This window comes from Nerophis ophidion, linkage group LG06 (assembly GCF_033978795.1).
Source record: "Nerophis ophidion isolate RoL-2023_Sa linkage group LG06, RoL_Noph_v1.0, whole genome shotgun sequence".
NCBI lineage: Eukaryota > Metazoa > Chordata > Actinopteri > Syngnathiformes > Syngnathidae > Nerophis > Nerophis ophidion.
In genome coordinates, this window is record NC_084616.1 from 46,247,538 (window position 1) to 46,269,808 (window position 22,271).

The following is a 22,271-nucleotide window of genomic DNA, read 5'->3' on the forward strand; positions in this document are numbered from 1 at the left end:
TTTTGGAAAACAAAAGGCAACTTTATTTGATTTCCAGTGGCAATCTTTCATTTGTACACACACAGCACTATCCAAACAACTCATGGGAGTGCAAGGTGAGAATGCCCTGCTCTTTACTGTGGGGGAGGTGACTAGTGTGTATCTACTTGTAGAAAGTGTACAAGTGTAACCTGAGTTAAAATATCAGCTAATAAAAAACTAACTATGCCTATAAGAACATGTACTGTATGTTTGAATTGATCTTAAAAAATGGTTAAATGTTGGTGTTCTGTGTAGCAGGCACTTAATGGAGCGTCGAAAAATGCCGCCCTTTTACATTAAAAGCAGTTATTTAACTTGTGGGGTCACCTGCATATTTCAGCAGGGGCGCAAGAACCACTCCGGCGTTCTTCTGCTCGCTCTCAGCGCTGTAGAGTTGGTGCTCGTGGATGTAGCACAGCACACTGTCTGGCAGCAGGTACCGGACGCTCTGACCGCGACGTAGTGCTCGGCGCACGTGAGTGGCGGAAATGTCGTTGGTGACCCACTCGGGGACCACGTGAATGTTCTGGCGGTACTTCCACAGCACGTCTGACTGGTAGATGAACTTGTAGGGCTCGGCACCTCCGCGCTTGATGCACACCAAGCCGAAGCGGCCCACGATCTCGGCAATGTCTTCCTGCTTCCACATGTTGGGGATATTGAAGGACTCCAGAACGTCAGCGCCGCATAGTAGCATTAGATGTGGGCTTACTGTAGGGGAGACACTTTAGTTTTGTTAGGGTATAAATCGTCACGTATGTGTGGATGTTTGTATTTGGAATTTTTTTCATTTATTAATATTTTTCATAACTAAGGAGATTGTACTACAACAAAATTGTTTACATTATGACAGTATCTAAATTAGAGTTCTCTTGCTCCTTAACAGTACAGCTTAATTTTGTTGTACAGATCCAAAACCCATGTGCCAAAACACCAAATAAATACTGCAGCTACATAAAAAAATTTTATTAATGTCAGTTGATGGGACCATACAGCTAGTATAAATCGTCACGTATGTGTGGATGTTTGTATTTGGAATTTTTTTCATATATTAATATTTTTCATAACTAAGGAGATTGTACTACAACAAAATTGTTTACATTATGACAGTATCTAAATTAGAGTTCTCTTGCTCCTTAACAGTACAGCTTAATTTTGTTGTACAGATCCAAAACCCATGTGCCAAAACACCAAATAAATACTGCAGCTACATAAAAAAATGTTATTAATGTCAGTTGATGGGACCATACAGCTTCCTAAATTTGACAATTTATGCTTAATTATCCAATAGAAATTGCATTTGGGTCCGAATATTGGCCTCATTTTTTAAGTTGATTTAAATTGTGCAAGCAAGTGATCACCTGTAATTAATCATGATCAATTCACATTTAAAAGTGTGATTAATCTTATTTTTAAAATGTGTAAATTGCTTGGATTTACATGATGTCACGTCCGGCTCATTTAAATATGTGTGGTGGTCAAGCCAGCGTCTGTTCTCAATGGGTACTAGGCGCCATTTAGTCTTTCTTGAAGAAAAAAGCCCTTTGCTGGCGTTGTTTTGGGTTGTACGAACTGTTCAAATCACAAAAAGGATAAACATTTATTCAGAGTTCCTTGAGAGGTAGTCAAGAAGGGCGGAAGAGTGCCAGATTTTACGAAAGACAACGACAAAAGTGGCACACACTCCAGTCCAAGGGAACAGAATAAAAAAACACACATATTTGCAGCGATAACTTTGTTAAAGGTTTGTTTGACATATTTCTAACGTTTAGTGTTTCTCATGGAAGGATTATCTTGATATTATTTGTATTTTTATTTTTAACAAACAGAAACTAGAAAGTCAGGGTCAATGATACTTTGTCAGGAAAGGTACTTTTACGACTCCCCCTCTTGTTTATTTTGTACACAAATGTGTCAGAGTACATATGACAACAGGACACAAATTACATTTGGGGATTATTCAGAAATTTTTAGTTTGTTAAGTGGAAATGCAGTCATGGATGTCAGCTGTCAGGTGCTTTTACCATTACAGTTATTTTACATGGACGTGAGGGATGCACTCCTCTCTGAACTGCCACCTTATCGTGGTAGAGGGGTTTGCGTGTCCCACTGATCCTAGGAGCCATGTTGTCCGGGGGCTTTAAGCCCCATGGTAGGGTCTCCCAAGGCAAACAGATCCTAGGTGAGGGATCAGACAAAGAGCAGCTCATAGACCATTTATGAAGAAGTCATATCGAGGACCCAGATTTCCCTCGCCCGGACGCGGGTCACCGGGGCCCTCCTCTGGAGCCAGGCCCGGAGGTGAAGCACGATGGCGAGCGCATGGTGGGCGGGCCCGAAGAGGCAACATGGGTCCCCCCCTTCAATGGGCTCACCACCCATAGCAGGGGCCATAGAGGTCGGGTGCGATGTGAGCTGGGCGGTAGCCGAAGGCAGGGCACTTGGCGTTCCGATCCTCGGCTACATAAGCTCGCTCTTGGGACGTGGGACACTCAAAGCAGATGCATTTCCAACGATAAAGTCAACGAAATCACAAAGGTGAGTTTTGTTTGATGTTATTGACTTATGTGCTAATCAGACATATTTGCGAATGGCATGACTGCAAGCTAATCGATGCTAGCATGCTATTTAAACTAGCTGTATGTACCTATTGCATCATTATGCCTCATTTGTAGCTATATTTGCATCCAGCCTTTCCTTCCACCCACATTTAATGCCAAAAAAAACCCATACCAATTGAAGGATTCAAGTTGCACCAGTGGTCAAAAGATGCAATCGTTGGTTAGAAGGCGATCGCCAAATTCGTCCTCGTTGCCGTTGTCTGTCTTGATATGGCTCAATAGCTTCAGTTTGTTCTTCAATTTCGTTTTCGCTATCTGCCTCCACACTCCAACCATCCGTTTCAATACATGCGTAATCTGTTGAATCGCTTACGCTGCTGAAATCCGAGTCTGAATCCGAGCTAATGTCGCTATATCTTTCTGTTCTATTCGCCATGTTTGTTTGTATTGACATCACGCAGTGACGTCACAGGAAGATGGGCGGGTGGATATAGCGATGGTGAAAATCAGGCACTTTGAAGCAGTTTTTCGGGATATTGCGTGATGGGTAAAATTTAGAAAAAAACTTAGAAAAATAAAATAAGCCACTGGGAACGGATTTTTATTGGTTTTAACCCTTCTGAAATTGTGATAATGTTCCCCTTTAAACAAAAAAATTGAAAGAATTGTCAAATAATTGCACATAGTGTATGCCTGACCTCCATTGTTGTGATGAGATGCACTCTCAACATAATTCTCCTCAATGCGTCTCTTTTTGGCAAACTTGACAGTGTCTACGTTGTCACCGCCCTGTTCGCTTTCTGCTGTCAGCTGTGAGCAATGATGCCTGAGGACACACAGAACAAAAGGAGAAAATACAATAGAGTAAACAACTGTGTGCGATAAAAGTGAAAGTGAAACTGGTTTGACATTAGGCTGCAGGGCGGCAACATGCTCCTTTTTAAAAGGGGTTTTCAGCGTCGTCATCATTGCAACCAACACTAATTGCAGTCTCGTCTTAAAATGGTAAATGGTTGTAATTGTATAGCGCTTTTCTACCCCTTTTTAAAGAGCCCAAAGCGCTTTGACAGTATTTCCACATTCACCCATACACACACACATTCACACACTGATGGCGGGAGCTGCCATGCAAGGCGCTAACCAGGACCCATCAGGAGCACTGGTGAAGTGTCTTTCCCAAGGACACAATGGACGTGACTAGGATGGTAGAAGGTGGGTATTGAACCAGTAACCCTCAGATTGCTGGCACGGCCACTCTACCAACTTCGCCACGCCGTCAAATGGTGGTTACCTGCTCACAGTCAAATATTTTCAAACATTATGTAACTTGTCTGTGAAGTGATGGTACGCTTAAATCCACGAAGGAAGGTGTGTATAAGCCTAGCCTGATAATACATTCAACTGTTCTTCACAACACTGAAAAAGTGGCTTAAGGAAAATCAGAAGTGTGAGCACTAGAACTGGATGTAGCATGGAAATCCATCCATCCATTTCCTACCGCTTGTCCTTTTCGGGGTTGCGGGGGTTGCTGGAGACTATCTCAGCTGCAATTGGGCAGAAAGCGGGGTACGCCCTGGACAAGTCGCCACCTCATCGCAGGGCCAACACAGATAGACAGACAACATTCACACTCACATTCACGCACTAGGGCCAATTTAGTGTTGCCAATCAACCTATTCCCAAATGGGGCCAATTATTTTCAATGTGTTTTTATTTTGTACTTGTTTTAATCCTTTTACGCATGTTTTATCATTTTCTCAACTTTTATTTAAAAGCCTAACAAGGGACAATGGTTCCAATTTAGCCTGTGGCTACAAGTCTAAAGTACTTGGACATCGGTTACCTATGGGTAGCCATGTTTAATTGTACTGTCCCTGTCAAATGAATACATAAATAAAAATACAATTTGCTGGAAAATATATGTTGTCCCACAAATGAATGTCGATAAACGATATAGCAGCATTTTTGCTTGCGAGGTTGGTCCTGTGACGGAGCTCTCAACTCAAATCAACGCCTCCCATTAATAAATATTATTATTTTAATTGGTGCTTGGCCCCCCCCAAAAAAATTAACATGCTTTTTTTTTTCAAATTGTTTAACTTTTTTTTTGTATTTTTGGGGCATTTAATACATGTATAAGTCAGTACGTACACATATCTTAGTGTAACATAGGAATGAACATTTTCCCTGTAGGAAGAGACACAAAAAAGGGGCTACCTCTCGGAACAGTTATAAAGCGCCATTACACAACGCTCTCTCTTCGTCCCTCTTCTCATCCATTCCCCCTCCACCTCCCCTCACATTGATCACATGTAAGAAGGCTTTTAAAAAGAAAAAATAACTTTTAGATAAGAAATATTGTATGAAAACAATACAATAAAGTGTACTAAAAAATCTACGGTTGTTTTATGAAGTAATGTAATAATACTGCACAGCATTGACCTTTGAGACTGGACTGCAGTATCTCCTTCCTGCTGCCTTTCTGCCAAACATGCAATCAGCAGCTTTTCCATACTTTTATGGATAAACGTTCGCCGTTTGGCTATTATTTTTACATTCCAGGCTGGCGTTAGATTAATTTAGCTTCAGTATGGTGAAAACAAGTAGTGATACGCCCAAATTGCTTCGCTAAGTCGGCCAAACGCTCTGTCATGTTTTTGATGATTTCTTTCTTTAATTCAACGAATATCATCCACTCTTTCTTTTCAGCACTGTCCTTCTTACTCACTTTCTTCTTTCCCAAGGTTGAAAAACAAAGTTATGTCGACCTCTAGCTACTTGAATAAATATTAAAGTGCTTTATAATCTTGAAATGCAGCTTCTTACCCAGTTGGAAAAAACTGGGTTGAGTGATTTGCTTGGTTGTTGTTTCGATCACTTTCCAACATATTTGGCATACTTCTGTCTGTTAGTCTGTGTTGATAGGCTAATCCTGCTCACCTGTTTGACGTCAAAATATACCCACATTGGACATTGTATTATAACGATGACTGCAAAGTCATTGAGTTCATTTGCATGTATCATTCAATTAATTGATTTATTAACTATAGGCACAGGCCTAGTTGTGTACTTACTTTACTCACCGAATCACTTTGGCTGTCTCCACCCACTCAGGCTGCAAGCTTTCCCACGCATCCACAGTGATCCACTTGGAGTTGTCTGTGGCCAGTCTGGCCATTTTCACACGATGGAAAGCCTCAATCAGCCCTTTCTTCTTGTAGCCATCCCCAACTGTAGAGATGATGCCTTTCACCACCTTGTAGCGCCCTTTCAAAATTCAATTTTAGTAATTTAGTCACCACACCAATTCGAAACAATTGCAGAATGGCTACACATCAGATTTGGCCCAACCTGTGTCCTCCAGGTGATCTCGGGCCAGTTCAAACATTCTCAAGTGCATGTTGGTGACAGGGTTAAAGGACCCACATGCCAGAAGGACCACCCTGGTTCTCCTCTCATCCTCCATGCCTCATTCTAGAGCATGGCTAACCCTTCAAGAAAGGAAAATAAGACAATTACTTTAATGTTGATCTTGTGAAAATACATCTCAATGAGTGGTTGGTCTGCACGTCAATTTTACAAATTTAGTGCAGCGTCCAATGTTACAGATCACAGTTTACTGTTTAGAATGCTTTCAGCATCTGGTTTTAGGGATTGTGCAATTAGCTGGATGTAGAACTATTTAACCATCAGGTCTCAATCTATGTATTTTAATGGTAACCTTTCTAATGCTCTGCGGAGTTACCCAGGGTAGCCGCCGTGGTCCTTTTCTCTTCTCTATTTTTGATAATGATCTTTTTTGATGGTAAAAAAGTGCATCTAAAACTATGCATGCAGTTGACTCAACTCTACATTACACAATAAGTATTTTAAATAATGATCTGCAAAGTGAAGTGGACTCTGTCCAGTTGGGTTGACAGTAATGGGTCAAATTATGATTTTTTTCTACGTTTAAAACACCTCCTTGTGGTCTACATAACATGTAATGGTGGTTCTTTGGTCAAATTGCATTGATTATGTTTTGCAGACCTTTTCAAGCCGCTTTCTGACCGTCTCTTCAGGATGTGCCGTTTTAAAGGGGGTCTTACATATTTGGCTCCACTTCGACTAAGTTTTTCCCAACCATCTTTATTGTAGTTTTAGCGTTTCCATAGCAAGTCTACTGACAGATTAAGTTTGAACTATACACTAATTTGTATTAGAAATGGTTACAGCAGAGGATGCATGTCCATGTATGACCCAGTCTGCCCCACAAAAAGAGAATAGAGAAAAAGAAGGAACTTATTGACTACAGCTTTGGACTACAATGGTGGGCGCGCAAAGCAGTTTGAGTTAATTTAAAATCAAATATGGATAATGCGGCGACATCATCGGTGCAAAAAACATGTTGCGCAAACCAAACTGCTTATTTGGCTGAAGTATGAAGGTAGGCAATATTTTTTTATTATAATCTCCGCAATGCCTCCATAGTTTGATTTCAAATTTTCCACTCATGCAGATCCCAAATACACAATAACAGGTACCAATAGGAAAGAAAAGTTAATTTAGCCTAATAAGTCCTTTTTCAACCACAGTAAAACAAAATATATAAAGTTGTGCTTAAAACACACATTTTAAAGAACATGCAGCCTCTCTTGCTCACTTTGAAGGGTATTTCTTTGGAGCATAAATAACCATTAATAACTAATTTAATTGGTCTTATCATATAAACAAGATTTGGTCCAAAAATTAGGCAGGACTGTTTCAGTTATTGATAGATGTGTTTATTTACTAAATTAATATTTCATTAAACAAGTTTTACAGCCAATTGTGTTGTCTTACCTTACTGGTAATTATTGCGCTGTTATTTGTTCATGCGTGCCAAAGAAAGACTTAAAGCTCAAAGAGATACTAAACTAGTCTTTTTTTAAAATTATTAATTGTATTCTTTATTTAGTATGAGAACTGTTTTTAATAGATGTATTGTAGTACTGTTTTATTTATAGCCTTTAATATGCATATTCTTTGTTCTTTAGTGAATTGTTCAGTTTTTGTTTTTATGTCCTGTGTGATGGCAGGCCTCAGGGATACTTGTGTTTTTGTTTGTAGCAACTAATGGGGATCCATTGCAAACAAATAAACAGTCCAGTGTGTGGACGCCTGGACGGCACTACATGAGAGCTAGGGGGCGCTATAGCCCAGTCAGAAATCTGTTTAGCCCCAGTTGAGCCACCCCAGCATTTTAGCGCCCCATTATGCAAAACCAACTTTTCTTGTACTACTTATTGGTACCAGTTGTTGTGTATTTGGGATTTGTCCCAAAAATGTGAAGCTATTTACAAACCAATCTTGCCTTCATTCATACTTCCTCCTTCATACAAAGGGAGCCACGTAAAAAAGGTGTCAGAATTAGATATTTTTAAGTGCTCTTTTTTAACCCATAGTCATGTTTAAAGCAGCTAGTATTTTCCTATGTAGTGTGTCTTTTCGTGATCTCCTGGCTTTTATCTTATGTCCGCTAGTAAACTCTGTTTTGTCTTAAAAGCCTACTAAAACCCAATACTACCGACCACGCAGTCTGATAGTTTATATATTAATTGTCAGGTTCAAACACTAATGACACCTATTAATCAGACAAAAAGCAAGGAACCAAGCAGACAGAGTTAAATAGGGCTCATGAGGAGAACCCGGGCACTGCACACTTAATCAGAGTCTCGCCCTACGCTCTAAGGTCCAGTTGCCGCGTTCCCCTTTTTATTCAGAGTTCCATCGTCAACATCACTGAGGCTGCCTCTAAAAGGAGTGGTGACATATATTATGCAAAGCAGGTCCAGGACGCATAGTACGTCACGGAATGTTATTTTGCCTTGTCGCCGAGTTCGTCCACGTGTTGTCATCTTATCTTCTTTGAGATCCTTGAAGTCTCTGTCTCGTCTGCGTGCTGTCATCCTATCCCTGCCGTGGTCTCCGAAGTCCTTGGCTGCCAGCGAGCCAAAACTATGATAACATCATGTGGCTGAGGCCACCCGTCAGACATTAAGTTTTGTCCTTGCATAGATTAGAAAAAAGTCTAACTTAGCACAATAGCTAATAACTAAAGCAACAGACTTTAAAGGTCTACTGAAATTAAATGTTCTTATTTAAACGGGGATAGCAGGTCCAATCTGTCATACTTGATCATTTCGCGATATTGCCATGTTTTTGCTGAAAGGATTTAGTAGAGAACATCCACGATAAAGTTTGCAACTGTCGGTGTTAAGAGAAAAGTCCTCCCTCTACCGGAAGTCGCAGACGATGACGTCGGAAGTGTGGAGGCTTCTCACATATTCACATTGTTTTTAATGGGAGCCTCCAACAAAAAGTGCTATTCGGACCGAGAAAACGACAATTTCCCCATTAATTTGAGCGAGGATGAAAGATTTGTGTTTGAAGATATTTAAAGCGACGGACTAGGGGGGGGGAAAAAAAAAAAAAAAAAAAAGAGTTTAAAAAAAAAATAACGCAAATGCATTGGGACGGATTCCGATGTTTTTAGACACATTTACTAGGATAATTCTGGGAAATCCCTTATCTTTCTATTGTGTTGCTAGTGTTTTAGTGAGTATAAAAGTACCTGATAGTCGGAATTGTGTCTCCACGGGTGTGTTGACGCCAATGTCTCAGGGAAGTCGACGGCAGCTTCATGGACGGCACAAGCTCGGCTTTTCTCCGGTAAGAACTGACTTTTTAACCACAATTTTCTCACCAAAACCTGCTGGTTGACATTTGGTAGGGATCCATATCTGCTTGACCGCGCTCTGATCCATAGTAAATTTTCACCTCCGGGAATTTTAAACAAGGAATCACCGTGTGTTTGTGTGGCTGAAGGCTAAAGCTTCCCAACTCCATCTTTCTATTGTGACTTCTCCAATATTAATTGAACAAATTGCAAAAGATTCAGCAACACAGATGTCCAAAATACTGTGTAATTATGCCGTAAAAGCAGACGACATTTAGCTGTGTGTGTGTGTAGTGTTCATACTTCCTTAAAACGCGTGACGTCTTGCGTACACGTCATCATTACACGACGTTTTCAAGACGAAACTCCCGGGAAATTTAAAATTGTAATTTAGTAAACTAAACCGGCCGTATTGGCATGTTTTGCAATGTTAATATTTCATCATTGAAATATAAACAATCAGACTGGGTGGTGGGTAGTAGTGGGTTTCAGTAGACCTTTAAGAATTCTAAAGTTAGTGTGATAATATATACATAATTATTCTAACATCAATGATGAAATATTAACATTGCAACACATGGTAATACGGCCGGTTTAGTTTACTGAATTACAATTTTAAATTTCCCGCAAAGTATCCTGTTGAAAACGTTGCGGAATGATGACTAGTATAATGATGCGCACGTGTGACATCACCGGTTGGAGCGGACATGTTCTTCCAGCCCAATCCAAGCTATAAGTAGTCTGCTTTAATCGCATAATTACACAAATTTGCGGACATCTGTGTTGCTGAATCTTTTGCAATTTGTTTAATTAATAATGGAGACTACAAAGAAGAAAGATGTTGGTGGAAAGCGGTGTATTGCGGTCTGCTGTAACAAAACAAACACAGCCGGTGTTTCTAAAGACTTCCTTGGAACTCCTGTCTTTCTCTACGCTGTTTTATCTGCGAGCTCAAGTCAAGTAAACTTGTAGTAATCCACGCCCACAGGCACCTGCCGTCCACGTCAAATAACTACCAAACTGTAAAGAATAGAAGCTATTGTGAAAAATGAAATGTTGAAGAAAAAAAAAAAACACGGAAAAATATGAAGACTGGCATTTAAAAACATGTCATGATACAAAAAATGTCCTTCAAAAATATTGTATTTCAATATTGGTATTCCTTTGCTTAATTCAATATGTTACAATGACTAAACATGTTTCAGTGCCAATACAACTTTCTCCACGATGCCATTTTTTTCCAATACCAAAACTTACTGGCAGTGTTTGGGCTCTACATAATTTTTACACATGAAACAAGTTTGCCGCTGTTGCTTGTGTTAGGCTTAACTATTTTAATGATTACTCTTTGGTCAAATTCCGTTAATGCTACTTTTATATCAAAAATGCTTGCGCTGTGATTTTGTTGAAAATATTTTAACTGAAGTTATGTACGAACCCCGTTTCCATATGAGTTGGGAAATTGTGTTAGATGTAAATATAAACGGAATACAATGATTTGAAAATCCTTTTCAACCCATATTCAACTGAATGCACTACAAAGACTAGATATTTGATGTTCAAACTCATAAACTTTTTTTTTTTTTTTTGCAAAAAATAATTACTTAAAATTTCATAGCTGCAACACATGCCAAAGTAGTTGGGAAAGGGCATGTTCACCACTGTGCTACATCACCTTTTCTTATAACACTCAATAAACGTTTGGGAACTGAGGAAAGCTTTGAAAGTGGAATTCTTTCCCATTCTTGTTTTATGTAGAGCTTCAGTCGTTCAACAGTCCGGGGTCTCCGCAGTCGTATTTTACGCTTCATAATGCGCCACACATTTTCAATGGGAGACAGGTCTGGACTGCAGGCGGGCCAGGAAAGTACCCGCACTCTTTTTTTACGAAGCCACGCTGTTGTGGGGCGGTATAGCTCGGTTGGTAGAGTGGCCGTGCCAGCAAATTGAGGGTTGCAGGTTTGATTCCCGCTTCCGCCATCCTAGTCACTGCCGTTGTGTCCTTGGGCAAGACACTTTACCCACGTGCTCCCAGTGCCACCCACACTGGTTTAAATGTAGCTTAGATATTGGGTTTCACTATGTAAAGCGCTTTGAGTCACTAGAGAAAAGCGCTATATAAATATAATTCACTTCACTTCACTTGTAACATTTGTCTTGCTGAAATAAGCAGGGGCATCCATGATAACGTTGCTTAGATGACAATATATATTGCTCCAAAACCTGTATGGACCTTTCAGCATGAATGGTGCCTTTACAGATGTGTAAGTTACCCATGCCTTGGGCACTAATACACCCCCATACCATCACAGATGCTGGCTTTTGAACTTTGCGCCTATATCAATCCGAAAGGTTATTTTTCTCTTTGTTCTGGAGGACACCACGTCCTCTGTTTCCAAATATAATTTGAAATGTGGACTCGTCAGACCACAGAACACCTTTCCACTTTGCATCAGTCCATCTTAGGTGAGCTCGGGCCCAGCCAAGCCGGCGGCGTTTCAGGATATTGTTGATAAATGGATTTGGCTTTGCATAGTAGAGCTTTAACTTGCACTTACAGATGTAGCGACCAACTGTAGTTACTGACAGTGGTTTTATGAAGTGTTCCTAAGCCCATGTGGTGATATCCTTTAAACACTGTTGTCGGTTTTCGATGCAGTACCGCCTGAGGGATCAAAAGCCCATAATATAATCGCTTACGTGCAGTGATTTCTCCAGATTCGCTTAACTTTTTGATGATTTTACGGACCGTAGATGGTAAAATCCCTAAATTCCTTGCAATTGCTCGTTGAGAAATGTTCTAAAACCGTTCGACAATTTGCTTACTAAGTGGTGACCCTCACCCCATCCTTGTTTGTGAATTACTTAGCATTTCATAGAAGCTGCTTTTTCATTTTCATGGCACCCAACTGTTCCCAATTAGCCTGCACACCTGTTGGATGTTCCATATAAGTGTTTGATGAGCATTCCTCAACTTTATCAATATTTATTGCCATCTTTCCCAACTTATTTGTTACAGGTTGCTGGCATCAAATTCTAAAGTCAATGATTATTTGCCAAAAAAAAAAATGTTTATCAGTTTGAACATCAAATATGTTGTCTTTGAAGCATATTCAACTGAATATGGGTTGAAAATGATTTGCAAATCCTTGTATTCCATTTATATTTACACCCAACACAATTTCCCAACTCATATGAAAACGGGGTTTTTAAATTGATTATTTTTATTGCGCCCCACGAATTACCATGAATTGATTTGTTGAAGAAGAAACCATTTAGTGGTCAATTGTACGGAATATGTACTGTACTGTGCAATCTACTAATAAAAGTTTCAATCAATCAATCAGTCAAGCCCCCCTTAGCCCCGGGAGAGAACAAATCCTGGAGCCGTCGCTAGTCCAGTGATCAGGGTCCGAACATCTCCCTGTGGAGTTTGTATGCTGTGTGGGATTCTCTAGGTACTCATACCTCCTCCCACATCCCAAAATCGTACATGTCGGACAAAATAGCTACTCTAAATTTTCCACTAGCGTTAATGTGAGTGTGGATTGTTGTTTGTTTATATCAGGGGTGTCAAACACACAAACAGGTTATATCCGGCCCGCGGGATGAGTTTGCTAAGTATAAAAATGAGCCAAAATTTTGGGAATAAAAGAAACTGCTGTTCTACATGTGCCAACTAGATGTCGCAATAGCAATTCTTTGTATTTTTGTAAATTATGCTATATATGTAAAAAAAAAAAAAAACAACAACATGATTTTAGTGGGCTGGATGGTGGAAGAGGGGTTAGTGCATATGCCTCACAATACGAAGGTCCTGAGTAGTCTTGAGTTGGGTGTCGTTTGAATTCGAACAATTCCGATTCCGATTCTTTGTTTCGATTCCGATTCCTGACAATTCTCGATTCCGATTCTTCTTGTACCATGCCGGGATCAATGTGTTTGCCAGGTAGTCCCTGGAAGGTGGTATGTATTTTGGGTTGAGAGTTTTCCCCATATCCCTGCAAACATAAACAAACATGTAATGTTGCTGTTACTGTTTAGCCCAGTATCAATTAGCCTAGCTATAACGTTATTGCTTAACTAACCTAAATGTTGGAGATTCCACCTCTGAAAAGGGATGCAGTCTTGACGATGTGTGCAGTGACCTTTCTGTGGCACTTTTCCGTCTGTGGCACCGACATTTTCCCCATTGCCGCTACGGTGAACGGAGTACGTTGAGCACATCACGGAGCCTGGCCAGCAGGTTTTAAATTGTCTATGAAAAAATATGCAGGCTAATTTGTTAGCTGCCTCAACGTTGGCGCAAAACACATTATTTATTGCATATATATTGTGTTACTTACCGGATTCGGGCTGCCCCAGGCTGGGCGTCGGAGCCGGAGCCAGAGGAAGAGGCAGAGGAGGACGGTTGGCGCAGTGTGTCGAAGACGGGACACGCATTTATTTGTACTCCATGAACTCGGAGGTGCTTCATCATGTTCGAGGTGCACCCTCCTAGGCACGAAACAGTCCTGTTGCAAGTGTTACATTTCGCCGATATTTCATTTTTTTTAGTAAAATAAAGCCACACTTTCGACCGCCGACGCCCGCTATCCATGCTTGACTGACTCGCTCGGCTATGCTAACACTTCCAGCGGTGGGCGCTTCTTGGTTGGTGTTCAGCGGCTTCTTCTTCCGGTCGGCGGACTTATTCTTTTTTTCCGGTCGGCGGACTGGGTATCGAAACTAGGAATTGAAATTTAAACTTTAGAACGATTCCGGGAGAATCGGAAAGTTAGTCCCGGTTCCAATCGATACTCGATACTCAACCCTGGTCCTGAGTTCAGGATCTTTCTGTGTGGAGTTTGCATGTCCTCCCCGTGACGGCGTGGGTTCCCTCCGGGTATTCCGGCTTCCTTCCACCGCCAAAAGACATGCACCTGGGGATAGGTTGATTGGCCACACTAAAATGGCCCTAGTGTGTGAATGTTAGTGTGAATGTTGTCTGTCTGTCTGTGTGTGTCCGCCCTGTGATGACATGGCGACTTGTCCAGGTTGTACCCCGCCTTCCGCCCAAATGAAGCTGAGATAGGCTCCAGCCCCCCCCCGCGACCCCAAAAAGGGACAAGCTGTAGAAAATGGATGCATGGATGATGTTAATGCACCAATTGAGGAAAATGAGCAAACTACATAAATAGCATCCTGTAATTTGATTTTGATATAATGTTTTTAACTTGATTGAAAATTAACACCAATGAGTTGACTGATGAACGTTATCACATCATCTATTCAGAAAGTATAAATAATGACAAATTAGATATTGCCTTTTTTTAATACGGCAATATTTTTCGGCCATATCGTGATATAAGTTATGTATTACGATGTTTTGCCTTAGCCTTGAATGAACACTTGATGCATATAATCACAGCACTATGATGATTCTATGTGTCTAAATTCAAACATTCTTGTTCATACTGCACTAATATATGCTACTTTTAAACTTTCATGCAGAGAAGGAAATCACAACTAAGTCAATTTACCAAAACTGTATTTATTAAAGTTATTAGCAGGTGACTTTTCAAATGATGCTACATATTAGCAGTAATGCTACTTTTGGTAGCAACGCTTGTGCCCAACACTTGACAAATTAAAGTTGTCTGTTAGACATATTCCCACTTGAAGCCGAACCACCGCCAGACGATGGGCCCCGTGCTGTTTTTCTTGGGAATTAATTATTCCTTCATTTGTTACAAGATTCGCACCTTCTTTCTCTCGCAACAACCCACTAGCATCACAGCTAACGTTAGCCACGCCGCTACCTCTCCGCTGGGCGAGGGCGTAAACGTATGACGTGACAGTCAGTGACGTATGAATGTGCGCCTGCTTCTCTGTGAGGAGACACAGGAAAGAGTGAGGAGAATGTAATGCCCACAGCTGCGTGAGAACGTCTACTCGAATATTACGATATAGTCATTTTCTATATCGCACAGAGACAAACCCGCGATATATATCGTATATCGATATATATCGTATATCGATATATATCGTATAGCGATATATCTCCCAGCCCTACGACAAATAAAGATAGAATACTATTAACCGCATTATATAAGTGTTAAAAAAACAACAGATTTGTACATTTTCAGAATGTGCTTGTTCTATTTTTACACAAAGAAAACAATCTGAAGTTGCCTTCATTTTTAAGTTATTGTGCCGTAGATTTTTGTCCATGTGGCTCCTTATCTCAAATGAGTTTGACACCTCTTGTTTATATCTTAAGTGCTCTGGCCTGTGATTGGCTGGCGAGCAGTCCATGGTATATGCACCTCTCACCCAAAGTTTACTGGGATAGGCTTCAGCTCAGCTGCAACCCGGATGAGTTTTGGATTGATTGAGACTTTAATTAGTAGATTGCACAGTACAGTACATATTCTGTACAATTAACCACAAAATGGTAACACCCGAATACATTTTTCAACTTGTTTAAAGGCCTACTGAAACCCACTAGTACCCACCACGCAGTCTGAAAGTTTATATATCAATGATGAAATCTTAACATTGCAACACATGCCAATACGGCCTTTTTAGTTTACTAAATTGCAATTTTAAATTTCCCGGGAGTTTGTTCTTGAAAACGTCGCGTAATGATTACGTGTACGCTTGACGTCACTGGCTGTTAGGAAATATGAGCGCTGCGCACACACACAGCTAAAAGTCGTCTGCTTTAATTGCATAATTACACAGTATTTTGGACATCTGTGTTGCTGAATCCTTTGCAATTTTTTCAATTAATATTGGAGAAGTCAAAGTACAAAGATGGAGTTGGGAAGCTTTAGCCTTTATCCACGCAAACACACGGTGATTCGTCGTTTAAAATTCACAGAGGTGAAACTTTACTATGGATCACAGCGAACATGGATCCCGACCGAATGTCAACCAGCAGGTTTCGGTGAGAAAATTGTGGTAAAAAGTCACTTCTTACCGGAGATCAGCTGAGCTTGTGCCGCCCATTAAGCTGTCGCCGACTTCCCTGAGACACTGCGCGTCAACACACCCGTGGACACACACCTCCGACTATCAGGTACTGTTAAAACTCACTAAAACACTAGCAACACAATAGAAATATAAGAGATTTCCCAGAATTATCCTAGTAAATGTGTCTAAAAACATCTGAATTCGTCCCAATGCAATCGCGTTTTTTTTTTTTAACTTGTATTTTTTTTTTCTAGTCCGTCGCTATCAATATCCTCAAACACGAATCTTTCATCCTCGCTCAAATTAATGGGGAAATTGTCGTTTTCTCGGTCCGAATAGCAGTTTTTGTTGGAGGCTCCCATTAAAAACAATGTGAATGTGTGAGGAGCCACCACACTTGTGACGTCATCGTCTGCGACTTCCGGTAGAGGCAGGGCTTTTCTCTTAACACCGACAGTTGTGAACTTTATCGTGGATATACTCTACTAAATCCTTTCAGCAAAAATATGGCAATATTGAGAAATGATCAAGTATGACACATAGAATGGACCTGCTATCCCCATTTTAATAAGAAAATCTCATTTCTGTAGGCCTTTAAGTTATTGTGCCGTAGATTTTTCTCCATGTGGCCCCTGATCTCAAATGAGTTTGATACCTCTTGTTTATATCGCAAGTGCCCTGGCCTGTGATTGGCTGGCGAGCAGTCCATGGTATATGCACCTCTCACCCAAAGTTTACTGGGATAGGCTTCAGCTCAGCCGAGACCCGGATGAGTTTTGGATTGATTGAGACTTTAATTAGTAGATTGCACAGTACAGTTCATATTCCGTACAATTAACCACGAAATGGTAACACCCGAATACATTTTCAACTTAGTTTAAGTCTGGGTCCACGTTAATCAATTCATGGTAAAGAAGGAGCACTATTGAAATTGCGTTTACAAAAAAATAACCCACAAGCAGCAGACCTATATCTGGTCCTTGAAATTAAATATGGAATATAATACGGTCCCCCCGCAACTCCAAAGGGAATAAGCGGTAGGAAATGGATGGATGGATATAATACGGTATGCTAGGTCGTCAGGTGCCCTTAGCAGCGGTTGTAAAAAGTGGCTCGCTGTGTTTCTAACCAAAGATGGCGATGTTTAACACCCTCCGAGAGAACACATACACATTGAGTAAACATAGACCAAGTGAAAATACTCAGATGAAATAAGTTGGACTAGTACCATAAAAAAAGGTGGAAGAAATGAATAACGTTACCAGAACATTTGACCGAGGTCCTTTGTCGGTACTTAACTTCCGGTGATGACGTCACTGAGCAATCTGATTGGTTGAGTTAATCAGGAAAAAGAAGCGAACCGCGCCCGCAGCTTTGAGTTGCATTCACGAACGCAAACAACACAAACGGCGGAATATCTTAAAATAGCTTAAACCGCAGTGAGAGGTCGTGGTTCTGTTAGGTTTCTGTCGTTTTTTGGCCGTGTATTTGCTGCACATGCGGGAAGTGGATGTGAATATTTGACTTACTGCGCTACTGAGCCTACTTGTTTACAAACAGTCCTGGTGAGCTATTTTCCTTTAGCATGCTAGCTAACCCCCCCCAGCTAACTGACTTTTTGCTGAAATGTCGGATTTACCAAATAAAATGAAACCAGTGTCATCATGATACATTATATCATTATTGTTTTGAGCCTTTCTCATTTAACGTGTAACTAACTAATGGGTCCTAGCTGTAGCTCCCGTTGCATGCCAGCTTGAATCTTGATATTGTTTCGCAACAGATTCAACCGAGGATGGCTTCACGTGGAAAGTCAGAAACTGGCAAGTTAAGACAAAATATGGAGGAGCAACTTGACAGACTGATGCAGCAGCTTCAGGATTTGGAAGAATGCAGGTTATACACGTAGAGCACGTTGAATCTGCAGACAGTGCATGCACTTTACATGTGTGCATCTTTGCAGAGAAGAGCTGGACGAGGAAGAATATGAGGAGACAAAGAAGGAGACATTAGAGCAGCTGAGTGAATTCAATGACTCTCTGAAGAAGGTCATGACAGGAGACATGACTCTTGTGGATGAGCTGAGTGGAATGCAGCTGGTAGGAGAACAACAATATGCATGCATCTTGTGACTTGAGGTTGTTCGACAAAAAAAAAAAAAGAACAAGCAGAATGGATCAGTGGAGTCAAATCATACACCAATAACATATGACTGATTTTTGTCAATTAAAATTCACATGTTAGTCACAGGATATTACTAAAAATCCATTCAAGAGTAATATCAGAAGTAACAAATTGAAATCCATCCATCAATCCATTTTCGACCGCTTGTCACTTTTTTAAATATGTATAATAAATAAAATGGAGTGGAACAAAAAGTGAAATGTTGTACTTTTTAGGTGCAATGACAATGGAGCAGCACAGTGGAAGAGGGGTTAGTGCGTCTTCCTCAAAATACGAAGGTCCTGAGTAGTCCTGGGTTCAATCCCTGGCTCGGGATCTTTCTGTGTTGAGTTTGCATGTCCTGGGTTCCCTCTGGGACCTCCGGCTTCCTCCCACCTCCAAAGACATGCACCTGGGGATAGGTTGATTGGCAACCCTAAATTGGCCCTAGTGTGTGAGTGTGAATGTTGTCTGTCTATCTGTGTTGGCCCTGCAATGAGGGGGCGACTTGTCCAGGGTGTACGCCGCCTTCCGCCCGATTGTAGCTGAGATAGGCTCTGGCACCCCCCGCGACCCCAAAGGGAGTAAGCAGTAGAAAATGGATGGATGGACAATAACATTGACAATATCAATCAATCAAAGTTTATTTATATAGCCCTTAATCACAAGTGTCTCAAAGGGCTGCACCAGCCACAAAGACATTCTCTGCTCAAATGCCACATCAGGCCCATTGGGCGCAGTGAGAAACCTTGGAGGGGACCGCAGATGTGGGAACCCCTTCCCCAGGTGGCCGGTGCAATGGAGGTCGCCGAGTGGCTACGGTTAATAATGTGAGAGTCCAGTCCATAGTGGGGCCGGCAGAGGAACCTCTTGCATCTGGACACGTTGCGGCGAGTTGCAGAGATGTCACCGACTGATGCATAATGAATAAAGTTCCGTTCCATTTCATGTATAATAAAAAATTATATTTTTTTTATATCCAACATTTTCATTGCATTATTAAAATCCTGATATACTTTTTCAGATACATTTTAGTAAGTAGATACTCACTTCTTATACTTTTATATTTTAAAGCAAAGAAAAATGAATGTGTGTGTCCTACACAAAAATTTAATTAATGGAAAAATATATTAATTATTCATACAAATTTTAATAACAATATTGGCAAAAAATGCTCATGCTTGATAGCATTTTTTTAAATCAATAAACAATACGTCTCTATACTTATATTTATAATGACTCATTACATATACAGTACATAGCACTGTAATGCAGATGGTAAATTATGAAAGGATTTCATTGTTTTAAGCGGGTGAAGGTAGGATCTAATTACTTTGTGTCTAACAAAATGCAAAACTAAAAAGATCCAATTATTATTATTATTATTAATAATTCTGTCCAGGTCATAACCTAAGTGCAGATGGGGTAAGCTCCAGTAACCACGAAAGGGACAAACTAGTGAGCATCCTGGATGATGCCAGTCACCCTCTGCATAGTGTTATCAGTAGCCAGAGGAGCCTGTTCAGTTCTAGACTGCTTCATCCCAAGTGCAGGACTAATAGACTCAAAAACTCCTTTGTCCCACACGCCATTAAACTGTACAACTCCTCTCTGGGAAGGGGGGCGAGCGGTACTAGGATGACAGGGGATGCAAAACAATAACAGTGCAATACTTTTTCATAACATGGTCACTACTGCCTAGTCTCTCTTATTATATTATTATTTTACTTTTATATTTTAATTCTCATTGTTGCTTTTTATTTTTATTCTTATTTTAATATTTTTCTATTTTGTTTCTATTATAACCCCATTATTTACTTTTTACTGTTTGATTGATCTCAACTCTGTACACTGCTGCTGGAATTTTTAATTTTCCTGAAGGAACTCTCCTGAAGGAATAAATAAAGTACTATCTATCTATCTATCCATCTATCTATCTATCTATCTATCTATGCGATAGAAATGGATAGATGGATATTGTTAGTAAATGTTGCTTTGGGGATTAAAATGAATATGTTTTTAAATTAAGTTACATTATTATACATTTTGTTTATTTGGTGCTTTCAGGTTTTTTCATAGCAATAAGTGTGTTTCATGTATAATTTTGATTTACAAGTTAAGAGTTTTGTTTCCAGTAGATCCCCATGCACTCATTTGTCATCTTTACATTGTATGGATATAGTTTTAAATTACAAAACATTTAAATGTAACTTTTGTAACAAAATATTGTCACTCCTTAAACCATCAGGATTAAGAAAAAAATACAAAAGCAAAACAAATGAAGACAAGTAATACAAATAAAATAGATCTAAAAAATGACTCAAATAGAATGGTTTGATTGCGCTGTAGCTACAGTATGCTTCTAGCAGAAGGCGCTGTCTTACAAGTCAAATTGCTCTACATTTTCCAGCAGGAAGATGCTTAACAAGACTTGTTTTTTAACTGCATATTTTGGAAGTACACCGTATAATGTATGCCTGCAATTATTAAATGTGTAAAATTGAATTTCAAATGTGTTTTAATAACAGTGAAGCTAAGTATATTTGTTTAAATGATCCAAAATATAATTTTTTTGGGCTTTATATGATTCAAGATTCAGGATTGTTTATTGTCATATGCACAGTTAGACAGACAGTTTGCCGTACTATAAAAATCTTACTTTGCTAGTCCACCCTTCAACAAGTCACACAGTACTTAGCTAAAAATAAAAATGTATATACAAGGCACAGTAAGTAACATAACATTATTGCACATTCTGATTGACAGTCAACAGTATAAATATGGAGGTTACCTTGAGTCATATGCACAGTTAAACAGACAGTTTGCCGTACAATGAAAATCTCACTTTGCTAGTCCACCCTTCAACAAGTCACACAGTACTTAGCTAAAAATAAAATTGTGTATACAAGGCACAGTAAGTAACATAACATTATTGCACATTCTGATTGACAGTCAACAGTATAAATATGGAGGTTACCTTGAGTCATATGCACAGTTAAACAGACAGTTTGCCGTACAATGAAAATCTTACTTTGCTAGTCCACCCTTCAACAAGTCACACAATACTTAACTAAAAATAAAATTGGATATACAAGGCACAGTAAGTAACATAACATTATTGCACATTCTGATTGACAGTCAACAGACTATCATTGAATCTCAGTAAAACTAAAATAATGCTATTTGGTAACAGTAGAAAAGAAAGTCAAACACAAATACAAATAGACGGAATAGAAATTGAAAGAGTAAATGAAACCAAATTTCTAGGTATAATGATTGATAATAAATTGAACTGGAAATGTCATGTAAAAATATACAACATAAAGTTGCAAGAAATACATCAATAATGAACAAAGCCAAATATGTTCTAAACCAAAAATCACTTTATATTCTCTACTGCTCACTAGTGTTACCATATCTGAGTTACTTTGTAGAAATATGGGGAAATAATTACAAAAGAACACTTCATTCACTAACAGTGTTACAAAAAAGATCAGTTAGAATAATACATACTGTTGGGTATAGAGAACATACAAACCCTTTATTTATTGAATCAAAGATACTGAAATTCCACGACATAGTGGAATTGCAAACAGCTAAGATTATACACAAAGCAAACTATAACCTGCTTCCCAAGAATATACAACAATTCTTCTCAACAAAAGAAGAGAAATATAATCTTAGAGAAAAATGTAATTTAAAACATTTGTATGCACGTACAACACTTAAGACATTCAGTATATCAGTATGTGGGATTAAATTATGGAATGGATTAAGCAATGCAATCAAACAATGTACTAATATCATCCACTTCAAGAAACTCTTCAAACTGGAAGTGTTTACAAAGTACAAAAATGAAGAACCATGATAAA

At 39.6% G+C, this 22,271-nt stretch overlaps 2 protein-coding genes across 7 annotated transcripts in view; one reads left to right on the plus strand and one right to left on the minus strand.

Annotated features, from left to right (window-relative positions):
* nmnat1 (nicotinamide nucleotide adenylyltransferase 1) lies at positions 1-17,648 on the minus strand. 5 transcript variants are annotated; one of them, XM_061903925.1, is made up of 6 exons: positions 17,499-17,513; positions 9,175-9,312; positions 5,934-6,073; positions 5,666-5,849; positions 3,281-3,408; positions 1-732 (listed from the first exon to the last, which is right to left on the minus strand). In XM_061903925.1, exons 3-6 carry the CDS (start codon positions 6,046-6,048, stop codon positions 332-334), a joined length of 828 nt encoding a protein of 275 aa, XP_061759909.1. In that variant the 5' UTR covers positions 6,049-6,073; positions 9,175-9,312; positions 17,499-17,513; the 3' UTR covers positions 1-331. The 5 variants fall into 5 exon arrangements, with proteins under 5 accessions (XP_061759909.1, XP_061759908.1, XP_061759910.1 ...); XM_061903924.1 differs by lacking the exon at positions 9,175-9,312 and having other exon boundaries at positions 17,499-17,648; XM_061903926.1 differs by lacking the exons at positions 9,175-9,312; positions 17,499-17,513 and adding an exon at positions 17,465-17,489.
* The window catches only part of lzic (leucine zipper and CTNNBIP1 domain containing), a 13,451-nt gene continuing 8,750 nt past the window's right edge, over positions 17,571-22,271 (plus strand). For both annotated transcript variants that reach the window (XM_061903930.1, XM_061903929.1), the window contains exons 1-3: positions 17,571-17,801; positions 18,020-18,132; positions 18,200-18,335. In XM_061903930.1, the coding sequence (XP_061759914.1) occupies positions 18,032-18,132; positions 18,200-18,335 (237 nt within the window). In that variant the 5' untranslated portion in view covers positions 17,571-17,801; positions 18,020-18,031. The remainder of the gene's footprint in view (positions 17,802-18,019; positions 18,133-18,199; positions 18,336-22,271) is intronic.

Bases quoted from the DNA above. Each gene is read 5' to 3' on its own strand.
- nmnat1 (XM_061903924.1), bottom strand. From the start codon at position 6,048: ATGGAGGATGAGAGGAGAACCAGGGTGGTCCTTCTGGCATGTGGGTCC. The intron at 3,409-5,665 runs GTGAGTAAAGTA...GTGTGTCCTCAG, and splicing joins GAGACAGCCAAAGTGATTCG to GCATCATTGCTCACAGCTGA. The intron at 733-3,280 runs GTCAGGCATACA...TCTCCCCTACAG, and splicing joins ATCTCATCACAACAATGGAG to TAAGCCCACATCTAATGCTA.